At 71.3% G+C, this 10,301-nt stretch overlaps 3 protein-coding genes across 4 annotated transcripts; all 3 read right to left on the bottom strand.

Annotated features, from left to right (window-relative positions):
* Window positions 1-887: 887 nt before the first annotated feature.
* On the bottom strand, window positions 888-2,827 carry PMVK (phosphomevalonate kinase). The gene is made up of 5 exons (XM_074853094.1): window positions 2,721-2,827; window positions 2,578-2,641; window positions 1,533-1,685; window positions 1,331-1,460; window positions 888-1,137 (listed from the first exon to the last, which is right to left on the bottom strand). The coding sequence occupies exons 1-5, from the start codon at window positions 2,801-2,803 to the stop codon at window positions 1,001-1,003; spliced, it is 567 nt and encodes a 188-aa protein (XP_074709195.1). The 5' UTR covers window positions 2,804-2,827; the 3' UTR covers window positions 888-1,000.
* An 861-nt stretch (window positions 2,828-3,688) lies between these two features.
* Window positions 3,689-7,964, bottom strand: PBXIP1 (PBX homeobox interacting protein 1). Of its 2 annotated transcripts, none has more exons than XM_074853520.1 (11): window positions 7,849-7,964; window positions 7,258-7,336; window positions 7,003-7,105; window positions 6,851-6,918; window positions 6,628-6,766; window positions 6,318-6,533; window positions 6,185-6,208; window positions 6,013-6,086; window positions 5,106-5,231; window positions 4,013-4,998; window positions 3,689-3,932 (listed from the first exon to the last, which is right to left on the bottom strand). In XM_074853520.1, exons 2-11 carry the CDS (start codon window positions 7,315-7,317, stop codon window positions 3,875-3,877), a joined length of 1,854 nt encoding a protein of 617 aa, XP_074709621.1. In that variant the 5' UTR covers window positions 7,318-7,336; window positions 7,849-7,964; the 3' UTR covers window positions 3,689-3,874. The 2 variants fall into 2 exon arrangements, with proteins under 2 accessions (XP_074709621.1, XP_074709622.1); XM_074853521.1 differs by lacking the exon at window positions 7,849-7,964 and adding an exon at window positions 7,652-7,672.
* Window positions 7,965-8,097: 133 nt separating this feature from the next.
* PYGO2 (pygopus family PHD finger 2) lies at window positions 8,098-10,299 on the bottom strand. The gene is made up of 3 exons (XM_074853529.1): window positions 9,879-10,299; window positions 9,735-9,784; window positions 8,098-9,662 (listed from the first exon to the last, which is right to left on the bottom strand). The coding sequence occupies exons 1-3, from the start codon at window positions 10,282-10,284 to the stop codon at window positions 8,583-8,585; spliced, it is 1,536 nt and encodes a 511-aa protein (XP_074709630.1). The 5' UTR covers window positions 10,285-10,299; the 3' UTR covers window positions 8,098-8,582.
* Window positions 10,300-10,301: the final 2 nt, after the last annotated feature.

Raw genomic sequence — 10,301 nt, 5'->3', positions numbered from 1 at the left:
TCCCCGCTTCGTATCCCCCCCCCCTACACACACACACACACGCCCCGCGCCCCCGGTTCCTGCGTCTCTGCGGGGTCGTTCGGGACTTGTAGTCCGCCGGGGTGCACCGGCGCCGGTACCGGCGCCGGTGCACCCCGGCGGACTACAAGTCCCGAACGACCCCGCAGCGGTTCCACACCCCCCCCCCCCATCGGGTTTCCCCCCTCGACAGCTGCGGGTCCCCGGAGGGAAGCAAACCGCCCCGGGGCGTGGGGGGGGGGGACACCGGGCATCCCCCCCGCCCGTTATATAAAACCCCGTAATCCCCTTACGGAAACTGGAGATTACGGGCAGAAACTGGAGCGGGTGCTCCCGCGCTGGGGGGGCGGGGGTGTGTGTCCCCCCCCCCGCCACCACAACACCCCAGGGATGTCCCCAAGGGGGGATCAGAGACCGCAGCGATGGGGTGTGGGGGGATAAAACCTTAATCCCCGTTCCCAAACTCACATCCCCCCTCTCAACACACCCCCCGCCCCCCCCCCCCCAGGCCCCCCCCCCCCAGCTGTGCCCAGCTGCTGTGGGAGAGGAGCGGGTATTAGGGCAGGAGCTTGGGCAGCGGATAATCTGCAGGGAATTGGCCGCTGGAAGCTTATTAAAATAACCACGAAGCACCCAGCTGGTGACCCCCCCCCTCCCACCCCGCCCGGGGTGGTTGGGAATTAAACTGCACCTCTGCCCCCCCCCAACCCTACTAAAGCTGGGGACCCCCCACAGGGGGTGGGGGCGCAGCCAGAGGGGCATCACCTGTGCCCCCCAGCCCCGTGTCCCCCTCCTCGTGTCCCCCCAGCTCCACGTGAAGGTGTTTCCCCCCCCCCCAAAAGGGAAATGAGACACAGACCCGGGGTGGCTGCGATTCTCCGTGTCAGAGCTTTATTTGCAGGCCGGCACGAGGCAGGAGGGGGGATGCCGTGGGGCCAGGGGGGGTGACACAGTCCCCAAACCCCATCGGAGGGTCACCGGGCTATAGCCGGCCACGGAGCCACCGCAGCAGCGTCTCCAGCTGCTCGTCCAGGGCCACCTCGTCCCCGTCGTTGGTGATCACCCAGTCGAAGGCCACTCCCTGGTCCAGGCCGCACTCGGACTCGGCGTCATCCACCCCTGGGTGAGGCCCCCGAGGGGGGTCAGGATCTGTCTGTCCATCCGTCCCCCCCCTCCAAGTCCCCCCTCTGGAGTTGGGGGGTTTTAGCTAAAACCTCCGGCCCCCGCAGCCAGGGGACGGCGGTGGCAGAGGCAGAGCCGTGCCATGGGGCAGCCGCGGTGCCGGGGAAGCAGCGCTCGTTCCCTCGCTTACCGGCGACGAAGACCCAGTTCCTCCTCTTCCTCGTCTCCTCGGTGGCCGCCACCCGCACGGTCCGCACCGCGTCCCCATAGACGTCCCGGAACCACTCGACGTCCGAGAGGCGCCGCGTGTCGCTCACCACCTGCGCCGAGGCTCACGTCAGCGCCCGCCCCGCGCCCCCCTGCGCCCCCCACGCTCCCCCCCGGCCGCTCACCCACACCGGCTGCGCCGCTCCCTGCACCGCCGCCCTGCAGAAGAACCCGGGGTCGGCGCGGCGCTTCTCCTCGCCCCAGCGGATCATGTCCTGCCGGTACGTCTCCTTGTAGGCGCTGGCGTCCAGGAGCCGCTGGAAGTCCAGGCCGTGCTCCTGCAGGGAGAGGGGGGTCAGCGGGCACAGCCCGTGCCGGGGGACGGCGTGGCACGGCACGGCTTGGTGCAGCACGCCACGACTCAGCACAGCACGGTGTGGTGCGGCACGGCGCGGTACGGCACGGCGTGAGGTGGTGCAGTGCGGCACAGTTCGGCACAGCGTGGTGCAGCGTGGCAGAGCTCGGCACAGTGTGGCACAGCGTGGCGTGGCTCAGCGTGGCATGACACAGCACAGTGAGGCACAGCGTGGCACAGCTTGGCACGGCACAGTGTGGCACAACTTGGCACGGTGTGGCACAGCGTGGTGTGGCATGGCACAGCTTGGCACGACGTGGTGCAGCACGGCACAGCTCGGTATGACACAGCGTGGCGCAGCTCGCCACAGTGTGGCACAGCGTGGCACGGCTCGGCGTGGCCCAGCGTGGTGCGGCATGGCACAGCTCAGCACGGTCTGGCACAGCGTGGCCCGGCACAGCACAGCACAGCGTGGCCCAGCTTGGTATGGCCCAACGTGGCCCAGCGAGGCCCAGTGTGGCCCGGTGTGGCTCTGCAAGGCCCAGCTTGGCCCAGAGTGGCCCAGTGTGGCACAGTGTGGCTCTACGAGGCCCAGCGTGGCCCGGCGTGGCCCAGTGTGGCCCGGCATGGCCCAGCGAGGCCCAGCGTGGCACAGCGTGGCACGGCGTGGCTTTGTGTGGCCCAGTGTGGCACAGCGTGGCTCAGCGTGGCATGGTGTGGCTCTGTGTGGTCCAACGTGGCCCAGTGTGGCATGGTGTGGCTCTGTGTGGTCCAGCGTGGCCCAGTGTGGCTCAGCGTGGCCCGGCGTGGCTCTGTGTGGCCCAGCGTGGCCCGGCGTGGCGTGACACGGCGCGGCACGGCCGGGCGTGGCGTACCTGGGCGTACTGCTCCTTGAGGGGCCCGGAGAGGCGCAGGACGATGCAGACGTCGGGGCCCAGCCTGCGGGAGAGAACTCAGCGGGACGGCCCCGGCCCCGGCTCCACCCAGCCCGGCCTCCCGGCCCCGCCCCTCCCGGTACCGGCTCCGGAGCTCCTCGGCCACGAAGTCCTTCCCCGACTTCCTCTTCCCGCTCAACAGCAGCAGCGCGCGCGGCGCCGCCATCCGCCCGCCGGGCCCCGCCCCCGGACACGCCCCCGCCCGCTCTGGCCCCGCCCCCGCCCGCCCCCCCGCGGACGCAGAGTGGTACGACCCGAAGGGGGCGGGGCGAGGCACCGCTGACTCCGCCCCCCCGCGGGGCTCCCGCCTCCCCGCGCCCCCTGCAGGGCGGGGCCGGCACAGCGCGGGGGGGCGGTGGGGGGCACCCCAAAACCCCGCTGGGACACGGCGGGGCCCCGGCGCCCCCCAGCACCCCTGTTCCCTCCACAGCACCCAGTTGTCTCCCTTTCCCCCCAGGACCCTCAATTCCCCCCAGCACCCCGCTCCTCCCCTGAACCCCCCTTTCCCCCAGCACCCCCCTTCCTGCCTGCACCCCGTTCCCCCAGCACCCCCTGTTCCCTCCACAGCACCCCATTACCCTCCTTTCTCCCCCAGCACCCCCTGTTCCCCCCAGCACCCCGTTCCCTCTGCAGCACCCCCTTTCCTCCCAGCACCCCGCTCCTCCCCTGAACCCCCCTTTCCCCCAGCACTCTTTTCCCCCCCCAATACCCCTGCTCCCCCCAGCACCCCCCTTCCCACCATCACCCCCTGTTGCCCCCAGGACCCCCCATTCCCTCCACAGCACCCCGTTACCCCCCTTTCTCCGCCATCACCCCCGGTTCCCCCAGCACCCCCTTTTCCCCCCAGCACCCCGTTCCTCCTCTGAACCCCCCTTTCCCCCAGCACTCTTTTCCACCCCAGCACCCCCCACTCCTCCCCAGCAACTCCCCCTTTTCCCCAGCACCCTTCACCCCCCAACACCCCCTGCTCCCCCTTTGCACCCCCCCTTTCCTCCTGCACCCTGTTTCCCCCTCCCCAGCACCCCGTTTTTCCCCACACCCGGCACAGCTCTGCCCAGCGGTGACTTTTATTGCGTGGTGGCAGCGCAGAATCACACAGTGCGTCCGATCGGGGACCCGGCGCTACCCAGCCCTGGGGGGGTGCAACGGGCAGCCCCTGGCCCCCCAAAAACAGCCCGTGGGGAGCCCCAAATGAAGGCTCATGGTGGGGCGGCCGCCCCAGCGCTGCCCCCCGGCTCTACCCCCCCGTGCCGTGCTGCCGCGCAGCCCTCCGGCCCGGCTCCTTCCCGGCAGTGCTGCAAGAAAAGGGGGGGGTCACGATGGGGTGCTGGGGCTCACACCACCCCCCCCCCCGAGCCCCCCCGTCCCGGCTCACCCGCCATAGTGCCGCAGCACGTATTCCTCGAAGCCGTCGGCCGCCTCCTCGTCGCCCCGCTCCCGCCGCGCCACCTCCTCCAGCAGCTCCTCCACGTCATCCACGAAGTCGACAAAGCGCAGGCGGTCGTGGGCGAAGGCGCCGTCGGCCCCGAAGGCGCCGTCCAGCTGCGCCGCCAGCCCCCCAAAATATCCCCCCCAGCCCAGCCGCCCCATGAAACCCTCCAACAGCCGCAGGAATTCTGCCTTCTGCACCGGCTCCAGCGCGGCCCCCAGCACCTCCCGGCCCTCCTTGCGGGCGCAGTCGGCCACCCCCGAGCAGCCCTGGGGTGCCCGGTACCGGTTGAGCCGGGGCAGCTCGCGGGGGCTGTGCTGGGGGGAGCTGTGAGATGATTTCCCCCAGGTTTTTCCCGGCTTGTGCTCCCGGGGGGGCCGGGAATCCTTCCCGTGCCTGTGGGGTTTGCCCTGCTCCCTCTTTTCCCGCTCGTGGGGGGCCCCCCCGGCGCTGTGCCGCTTTTGCCGCCTGTTTTCCTTCTTCTCTGCCTTGTACGGTTTTTTCCAGGGTCCGGGGAAGGACTTGACCCCGTCCGCCTCCAGCTCCCAGCCCAGGCGCTGCTCCAGGGCGCTCAGCTCCTCCAGGAGCCCCTTGAGCCCCCCAGGGCCCCGCGCCCGTTCCAGGACACCCGCCAGCTCCTGCCGCACCGAAGCCAGCCAGCCATGCCGCCGTGCCGCACCCTCGCCACGGGCTGGGGCACCCGCACCAGGGGGCTGCTCTGCCACCGGTTCCCCGACCCCGGGGCTGCCCGGTGTCCCCGCAGCCCGCAGGCGCTGCAGCTCGGCCCGGGCGTCGCGGAGCGCGGCAGCCTCCTGCTCCAACGCCGCACGTAGCCGCGCGTTCTCCGCGGCCAGGCTCTGCTGCTGCGCCCCGGCCGCCGCCGCTTCGCCCTCGCTCTTCTGCAGCAGAGCATGCAGCTCTTCCTTGTGGGTCTGGGGCAGGGGGAGGACGTGGGGGGGAGCCGTGAGTGAGGTGGGAGGGGGAGAACAGCACTGGGACGCAGCACTTGGTGGCCCCAGGCCCAGCTGAGCTCACCCACCTGCAGCTCGGCCTGCATGAGCCGGATCTCCTGGTTCTCCTTGGCCAGCTTGTCCAGGAGGAGGCTCACGGACTGGACGCTCTGGGGGTCCCCGGTGTCTGATGGGGGGAGCTTCTGCTGCGAGTCCTGGGGGAGAGGAAGGATGGGGAGCGCCCTGGGGGGCGCTGAGGGTGCCGCTGCCCCTTGGCCAGCTCACAGAATCCCAGAATCATCTGGGTTGGAAAAGCCCTTGAAGCTCCTCCAGCCCAACCATGAACCTCACCCTGACCGTTCCCAACTCCACCAGATCCCTCAGCGCTGGCTCAACCCGACTCTTCAACCCCTCCAGGGATGGGGACTCCCCCCCTGCCCTGGGCAGCCCATTCCAACGCCCAACAACCCCTTCTGCAAAGAAATCCTTCCTAAGAGCCAGTCTGACCCTGCCCTGGCGCAGCTTGAGGCCATTCCCTCTTGGCCTGCCGCTGGGTCCTTGGCTCAAGAGACTCCTCCCCCCTCTCTGCACCCTCCTTTCAGGGAGTTGCAGAGGGCCAGGAGGTCTCCCCTCAGCCTCCTCTTCTCCACACTAAACCCCCCCAGGTCCCTCAGCCGCTCCCCATCAGACCTGTGCTCCAGACCCTGCACCAGCTCCGTTGCCATTCTCTGGACAAGCTCGAGTCATTCAATGGCCTTTTTGGAGTGAGGGGCCCAAAACTGAACCCACTCATCGAGGGGCGGCCTCCCCAGTGCCGAGCCCAGGGGTCACATCCCTTCCCTGTCCCTGCTGGCCACGCTGGTGCTGGTACAAGCCAGGATGCCATTGGCCTTCTTGGCCCCCTGGGCACACTGCTGGCTCATTACCAATCCCCCCCAGGTCCCTCTCTGACTGGCTCAGGGGGTGGTGCTGAGCCCCGCTGCAGACCCTCCTTACGTTGCCGGCAGCAGGCAGCGGTGACTCCTGCTCCCCGGCCGCCACATCCCGGATCACCTCACTCTTCACGGGGTCTGGGGAGGAACCGGACGGGGACGTTCCAAACCACGGCCGAACGTCCAGGCTGCCACGGGGCTGCACCCTGCCCGGGCAGGACAGACCCCATACTCACCATCCACCGCGTCGTAGATGCCACCTGGGGAGAGAAAGGGACAATGAGGAGGACACCAGGACCCCCACCCTGCCCATGGAAACCCCACTCTGCCCCTGGGACCCCCACCCTTGCCCCTGGGACCCCCCCTCACCGGAGATAATCAGCAGCCCCACGGCCATCAGCACCAAGACAGCCAGCAGGCACTTGCTCATGTTCAGCCCGTCCTTGTCACCGGTGTCCAGTGGCCCCCGGTGCGGGGCAGATGCCGAACGGGGGGGCCCGGAATGGGGCTCGTGGCCCTGCTGTTGCCACAGCCTCTCTGTGTCATCGTCGCTGCTGGTGCAGCTCCCCTCCTCCGTTGGTGGCCCTGGGGAGAGACGGGGTGGGGCACCTCCAGGGAGGGTCTGCACCCCAGCACGGATGGACCCCCCCACCGGAGCGACCCCCTGGGAGGGCCTGACCTGCTTTGGGGGTGTCAGGGCAGGGCCCCAGCTCAGCCTCGGGCTCCTCCTGTTCGTCGCCCTCCGGCACGGCAGGTTCCGCAGAGCCATCCAGGGGGGGCACCGCCCCGGCCGTGGGGTCCCAACGCTCCTCTGGGTCCTGCAGACACAGGCGCTGGGGTGTCACATGTCCCCACAGGGCCAGCAGGACCCCCAGGCCCCCCCCCTCAGCCCCCAGGCTCACCCCCAGTTCGCTGCTCTCGGGGTGCTGGGCCAGGTCAGGGCCGGCGGCTGCGCCATTGGTGGCCACAGCTGGGGAGAGGGAGAGAGCGGCGGTGAGGCGGTGGCGCGGGGGGGGGCCACCGGGTCTGTCCCATCCCTGCGGCTGCCACCTGCCTGTGACAGTGTCCTGGGGGCCTTCCTCCTCCTCTGGCTCCTCATCCTCGGTGCTGTGGGAGGCCGAATCCTGCTCCGGACCCACCGTGTCGATGGGCAAACCCTGGGAGAAGCAGGAGGAGGGTGGGGGTGGCACCTTCAGCCTCAACCCCCCCCCCCCCCCCCGCTGCCTCCCCCTGCCTGCAGCTCCGGGCAGGCTCTGGGGTGCTCCCCGGAAGGGGGGGCGGGTCCCCAGCCCGGGTCCCCAGCCCTCACCTCACCGCCCGCCAGCACCCAGGTGCTGTCCGGGTCCCGGGAGGGCGATTTCTCGGCCATGGGGACAGCCCAGAGCCACCTGCAAGAAGACGGAGGGACGTGACCCGGCTCCCGGTACCACCGGGACCGGACCGGGGGAGCCGTTGTCCCCGCGACGGCCGGTCCCCAAACCCTACCCGCGGTTGGGGACTTCCCCGGCAGCCCCGGACACCCCCCCACACACACCCCGCCGGCACCAGCTGCTGCCGCGGGGTATTTTTAGCCCGGTGATGCCGCCCGGCAGGTGGACGGGGGACGCGGGGCCCGGGCTGGGGACACCGGGACCCGGCAGGAAGGCGACGGTACCGGGAAGGGGATCTCAAGCATCCCCCCGCCCCCACCTCCAGGGACCCACAAGCACTCCGGAGGGAAGGGGGGTGACGTCCCCCGCCGGTGACACCCCGAACCGTCGCACCGGACAATGGCCGTGCCCACCGCTCCGCTGCGCAACCCCGGCCCGGGGCCGCCACCCCCGGGCCCCGCCCGGTCCCGGCCCCAGCCCTGCCCGGGGACGCGGTCCCCGCCGCGGCGGTCCCCAGGGCCGGGCGGTACCTGGTACCGCTGCCGAGGTGCCGCCGGGAACTTTCCCTCGGTCCCTCCGGTAACTTTCTCCCGGTGCCGGTCGCCGCCCTCGGGAAGGGGCGCGCACGTGACGCGAACAGCCAATGGGGGGGGCGGCGGCCGCGACGGACCAATGGGATGACCCGGGGCGGGGGAGGCACGTGGGGTCCCCCCCGGTACCGGATACCCCCCCCACACCCCCCCCAACCCCCGGCGGGAGCGGAGTGAGACACGGACACGCGTGTTTCAGAGTTTTATAGCGACGGTACAAAAGTTTCCATTAACGATCGGCTAAAATGGGGGAAGGGGGAGGGGCACCGGGGCTGTCCCGAGCACCGGGGAGGGGGGTGGGGAGCACCGGGAGTGCCCCCAGCATGTGGAGGGGGGGGCACCGGGACCACTGCAGGGCTCCGGGATGGGGGTGAGGACCAGATCGCTCCCCCCAGAAACAGCTCTGACCCCACGGGGAGAGCTGGGGGGTGGCACCGGGGAGCCTCAGTCCCCGAGGGGCCGGTGCACCGGGGCCGGAGCCGCAGCAAAGGGCCGGTGACAGCGCGGCCAGCACCGGCCCAGAGCCCGCGGCGGGTCCCAACAGCAGCCGGTGCCCGGTGAGGAGCCGCAGGCGGTGTCTCTCTGGCTGGCGAGGGGGGGCAACGGCTACAAATAAAAAAGGGGGTTTGGTCCTAAATCGTCAGGGGAAGCTGTACATGGCGGCGGGGGGCGGCTCAGCCGTCGTTGGCGGCCACCAGCTGTCCCATGCCCTCGCGGACGTAGACCGACTGGATCTCCTTCGTCTTCAGGCAGAAGTCGCAGGCCCAGACGGCGGAGGCCTCGGTGGTGAGCAGCCCGTAGGCGTTCTCCGTCATCCCCGTGCACTCCCGGTGGAACCACTTCTGGCAGGAGGCCTCGCACAAAATGGCGTCCTGGTCGTCGTTCACCTCGTTGCGACAAGCCCCGCAGGGGTAAACCAGCCCCGGGGGCGGTTGGTGACCCGAACCGCCGGCCGCCTTGCCGGGGGGGGGAGGCGGGAGGCTGTTGGTTTCCGGGGTGCCGGTGCCGCGGCCGGCGCTGTTGGGGGCAAAACCGGGCTGCGCCCCGTTGACGGCGGCGGGGGAGCCCGAGTGCTGCTCCTGGGCGAAGGTACTGGGTGGGGGGTTGAGGTTCTTGCCCCCCTCCTCGCCGCCGGCGGGGAAGCTGGGGTCAGCCCCGGGGAAGGGGCTGGCGGTGGGGGGCAGAGGGGGCATGTTCTGCCCCGGGCGCTGCATGGGCGACTGTCCAAAGAGGTTGCCGGGTTGGCTGAAGCGCTGAGCCACTGCTGGTCCCCCGGGGGGGTTGAGAGCCGGCCCGGGGCCCATGTCCCCCCGGGGGGGCTGCCCCATGGTGGGGGAGATCATGGGCCCAAAGCCCCCGACGGGCCCCTGCATGAGCTGCCCCGTGGGGGGGCTGAAGTTCTGTCCGAGGGGCTGGCTGAAGGGCTGCCCGGGGAAACTCATGCCCCCGGGCTGGACGTAGTTGGGGTTCTGGGGGGGCATGCTGAAGGCCGGGCCCATCTGCCCGGGGGCGAAGGGGGGGGGCTGCCTCCGCAGGGGCTGCGGGCCCCCGCCATAACCGGGGGGCACCTGCGGCGACATCCCCCCCTGGACGCGGAAGCCGCCGAAGGGCACGGGGCTGCCCAGAAAGGGGGCGGGGGCCGCCCCCACCTTGGGGGCCCCGAAATCATCCTCGAAGGGGTTGGAGGCCACCAGGTGATCCACCATGGGGGTGGGCGGCGGCGCGAACTCCGAGAGGTGCGAGTAGGCGGGGCCCTGCGGGGAGAGAGCGGCGGTCAGGGCTGCGGCGCCCCCCCCGGTGCCGGTGCCGGTGCCGCCCGGCCCTACCTGTGTGTTGGACTTGCGCCGTTTCTTCTCGGGGCTCTTCATCTGCAGCCCTGCGGGGACACGCGGGGCCGCGTCAGCCGGGGCCGGTTTCCCCCTCACACACACACCCCGCCGCCCCGGCCCGGCCCGGCCGCCCGCGCTCACCTGCTTTCCCCTGCTTCCGGCCGGGCCCACCGGCGGCGGCGCTGCCCGCGGGGTGCGGGGGCCCCGGCGGGGGCGGCGGGGCCGGGACGCCTCCCTCCAGCTTCTCTGCGTGCGGGGCCGCCATGGCCCTCACAGCCGGCGCGGCGCCATGGCCCCGCCGCCGCTCCTCCGCACGGCGCGCGGCGGCCCCGACCGGAACCGGAAGCAGGACCCGCGCGGGGCCAATCGCGGGGCGCGGGGCGGAGCCAATCGCAGGGCGCGGGGTGGAGCCCATCTCGGGACGCAACCAATCACGGAGCGCGGGGCGGGGCAGGGGGCCGGGGTGGACCAAGTGCTGCGCGCTGACGGGGGGGGGAAGCGGGACGAACCATGCGCCGCAGCCATAGGGGAGAGCGGGAGGGACCATGTGCAAGGCCGGGGGGG

Source organism: Strix uralensis, chromosome 32, assembly GCF_047716275.1.
Source record: "Strix uralensis isolate ZFMK-TIS-50842 chromosome 32, bStrUra1, whole genome shotgun sequence".
Lineage (NCBI taxonomy): Eukaryota > Metazoa > Chordata > Aves > Strigiformes > Strigidae > Strix > Strix uralensis.
The sequence above is the reverse complement of the archived record's forward strand: the minus strand, read 5'-3'. Positions and strand labels throughout refer to the sequence as shown.

Bases quoted from the DNA above. Each gene is read 5' to 3' on its own strand.
- PMVK (XM_074853094.1), bottom strand. From the start codon at position 2,803: ATGGCGGCGCCGCGCGCGCTGCTGCTGTTGAGCGGGAAGAGGAAGTCG. The intron at 1,686-2,577 runs GTACGCCACGCC...CTCTCCCTGCAG, and splicing joins TCAAGGAGCAGTACGCCCAG to GAGCACGGCCTGGACTTCCA. The intron at 1,461-1,532 runs GTGAGCGGCCGG...GCCTCGGCGCAG, and splicing joins GAGCGGCGCAGCCGGTGTGG to GTGGTGAGCGACACGCGGCG.
- PYGO2 (XM_074853529.1), bottom strand. From the start codon at position 10,284: ATGGTCCCTCCCGCTCTCCCCTATGGCTGCGGCGCATGGTTCGTCCCG. The intron at 9,785-9,878 runs GTGAGCGCGGGC...GTGTCCCCGCAG, and splicing joins CCGGAAGCAGGGGAAAGCAG to GGCTGCAGATGAAGAGCCCC. The intron at 9,663-9,734 runs GTAGGGCCGGGC...CTCTCCCCGCAG, and splicing joins GGCGCAAGTCCAACACACAG to GGCCCCGCCTACTCGCACCT.
- PBXIP1 (XM_074853520.1), bottom strand. From the start codon at position 7,317: ATGGCCGAGAAATCGCCCTCCCGGGACCCGGACAGCACCTGGGTGCTG. The intron at 6,767-6,850 runs GTGAGCCTGGGG...CTGTGTCTGCAG, and splicing joins CCGAGAGCAGCGAACTGGGG to GACCCAGAGGAGCGTTGGGA. The intron at 5,232-6,012 runs GTAAGGAGGGTC...CCTCTCCCCCAG, and splicing joins CGCTGCCTGCTGCCGGCAAC to GACTCGCAGCAGAAGCTCCC.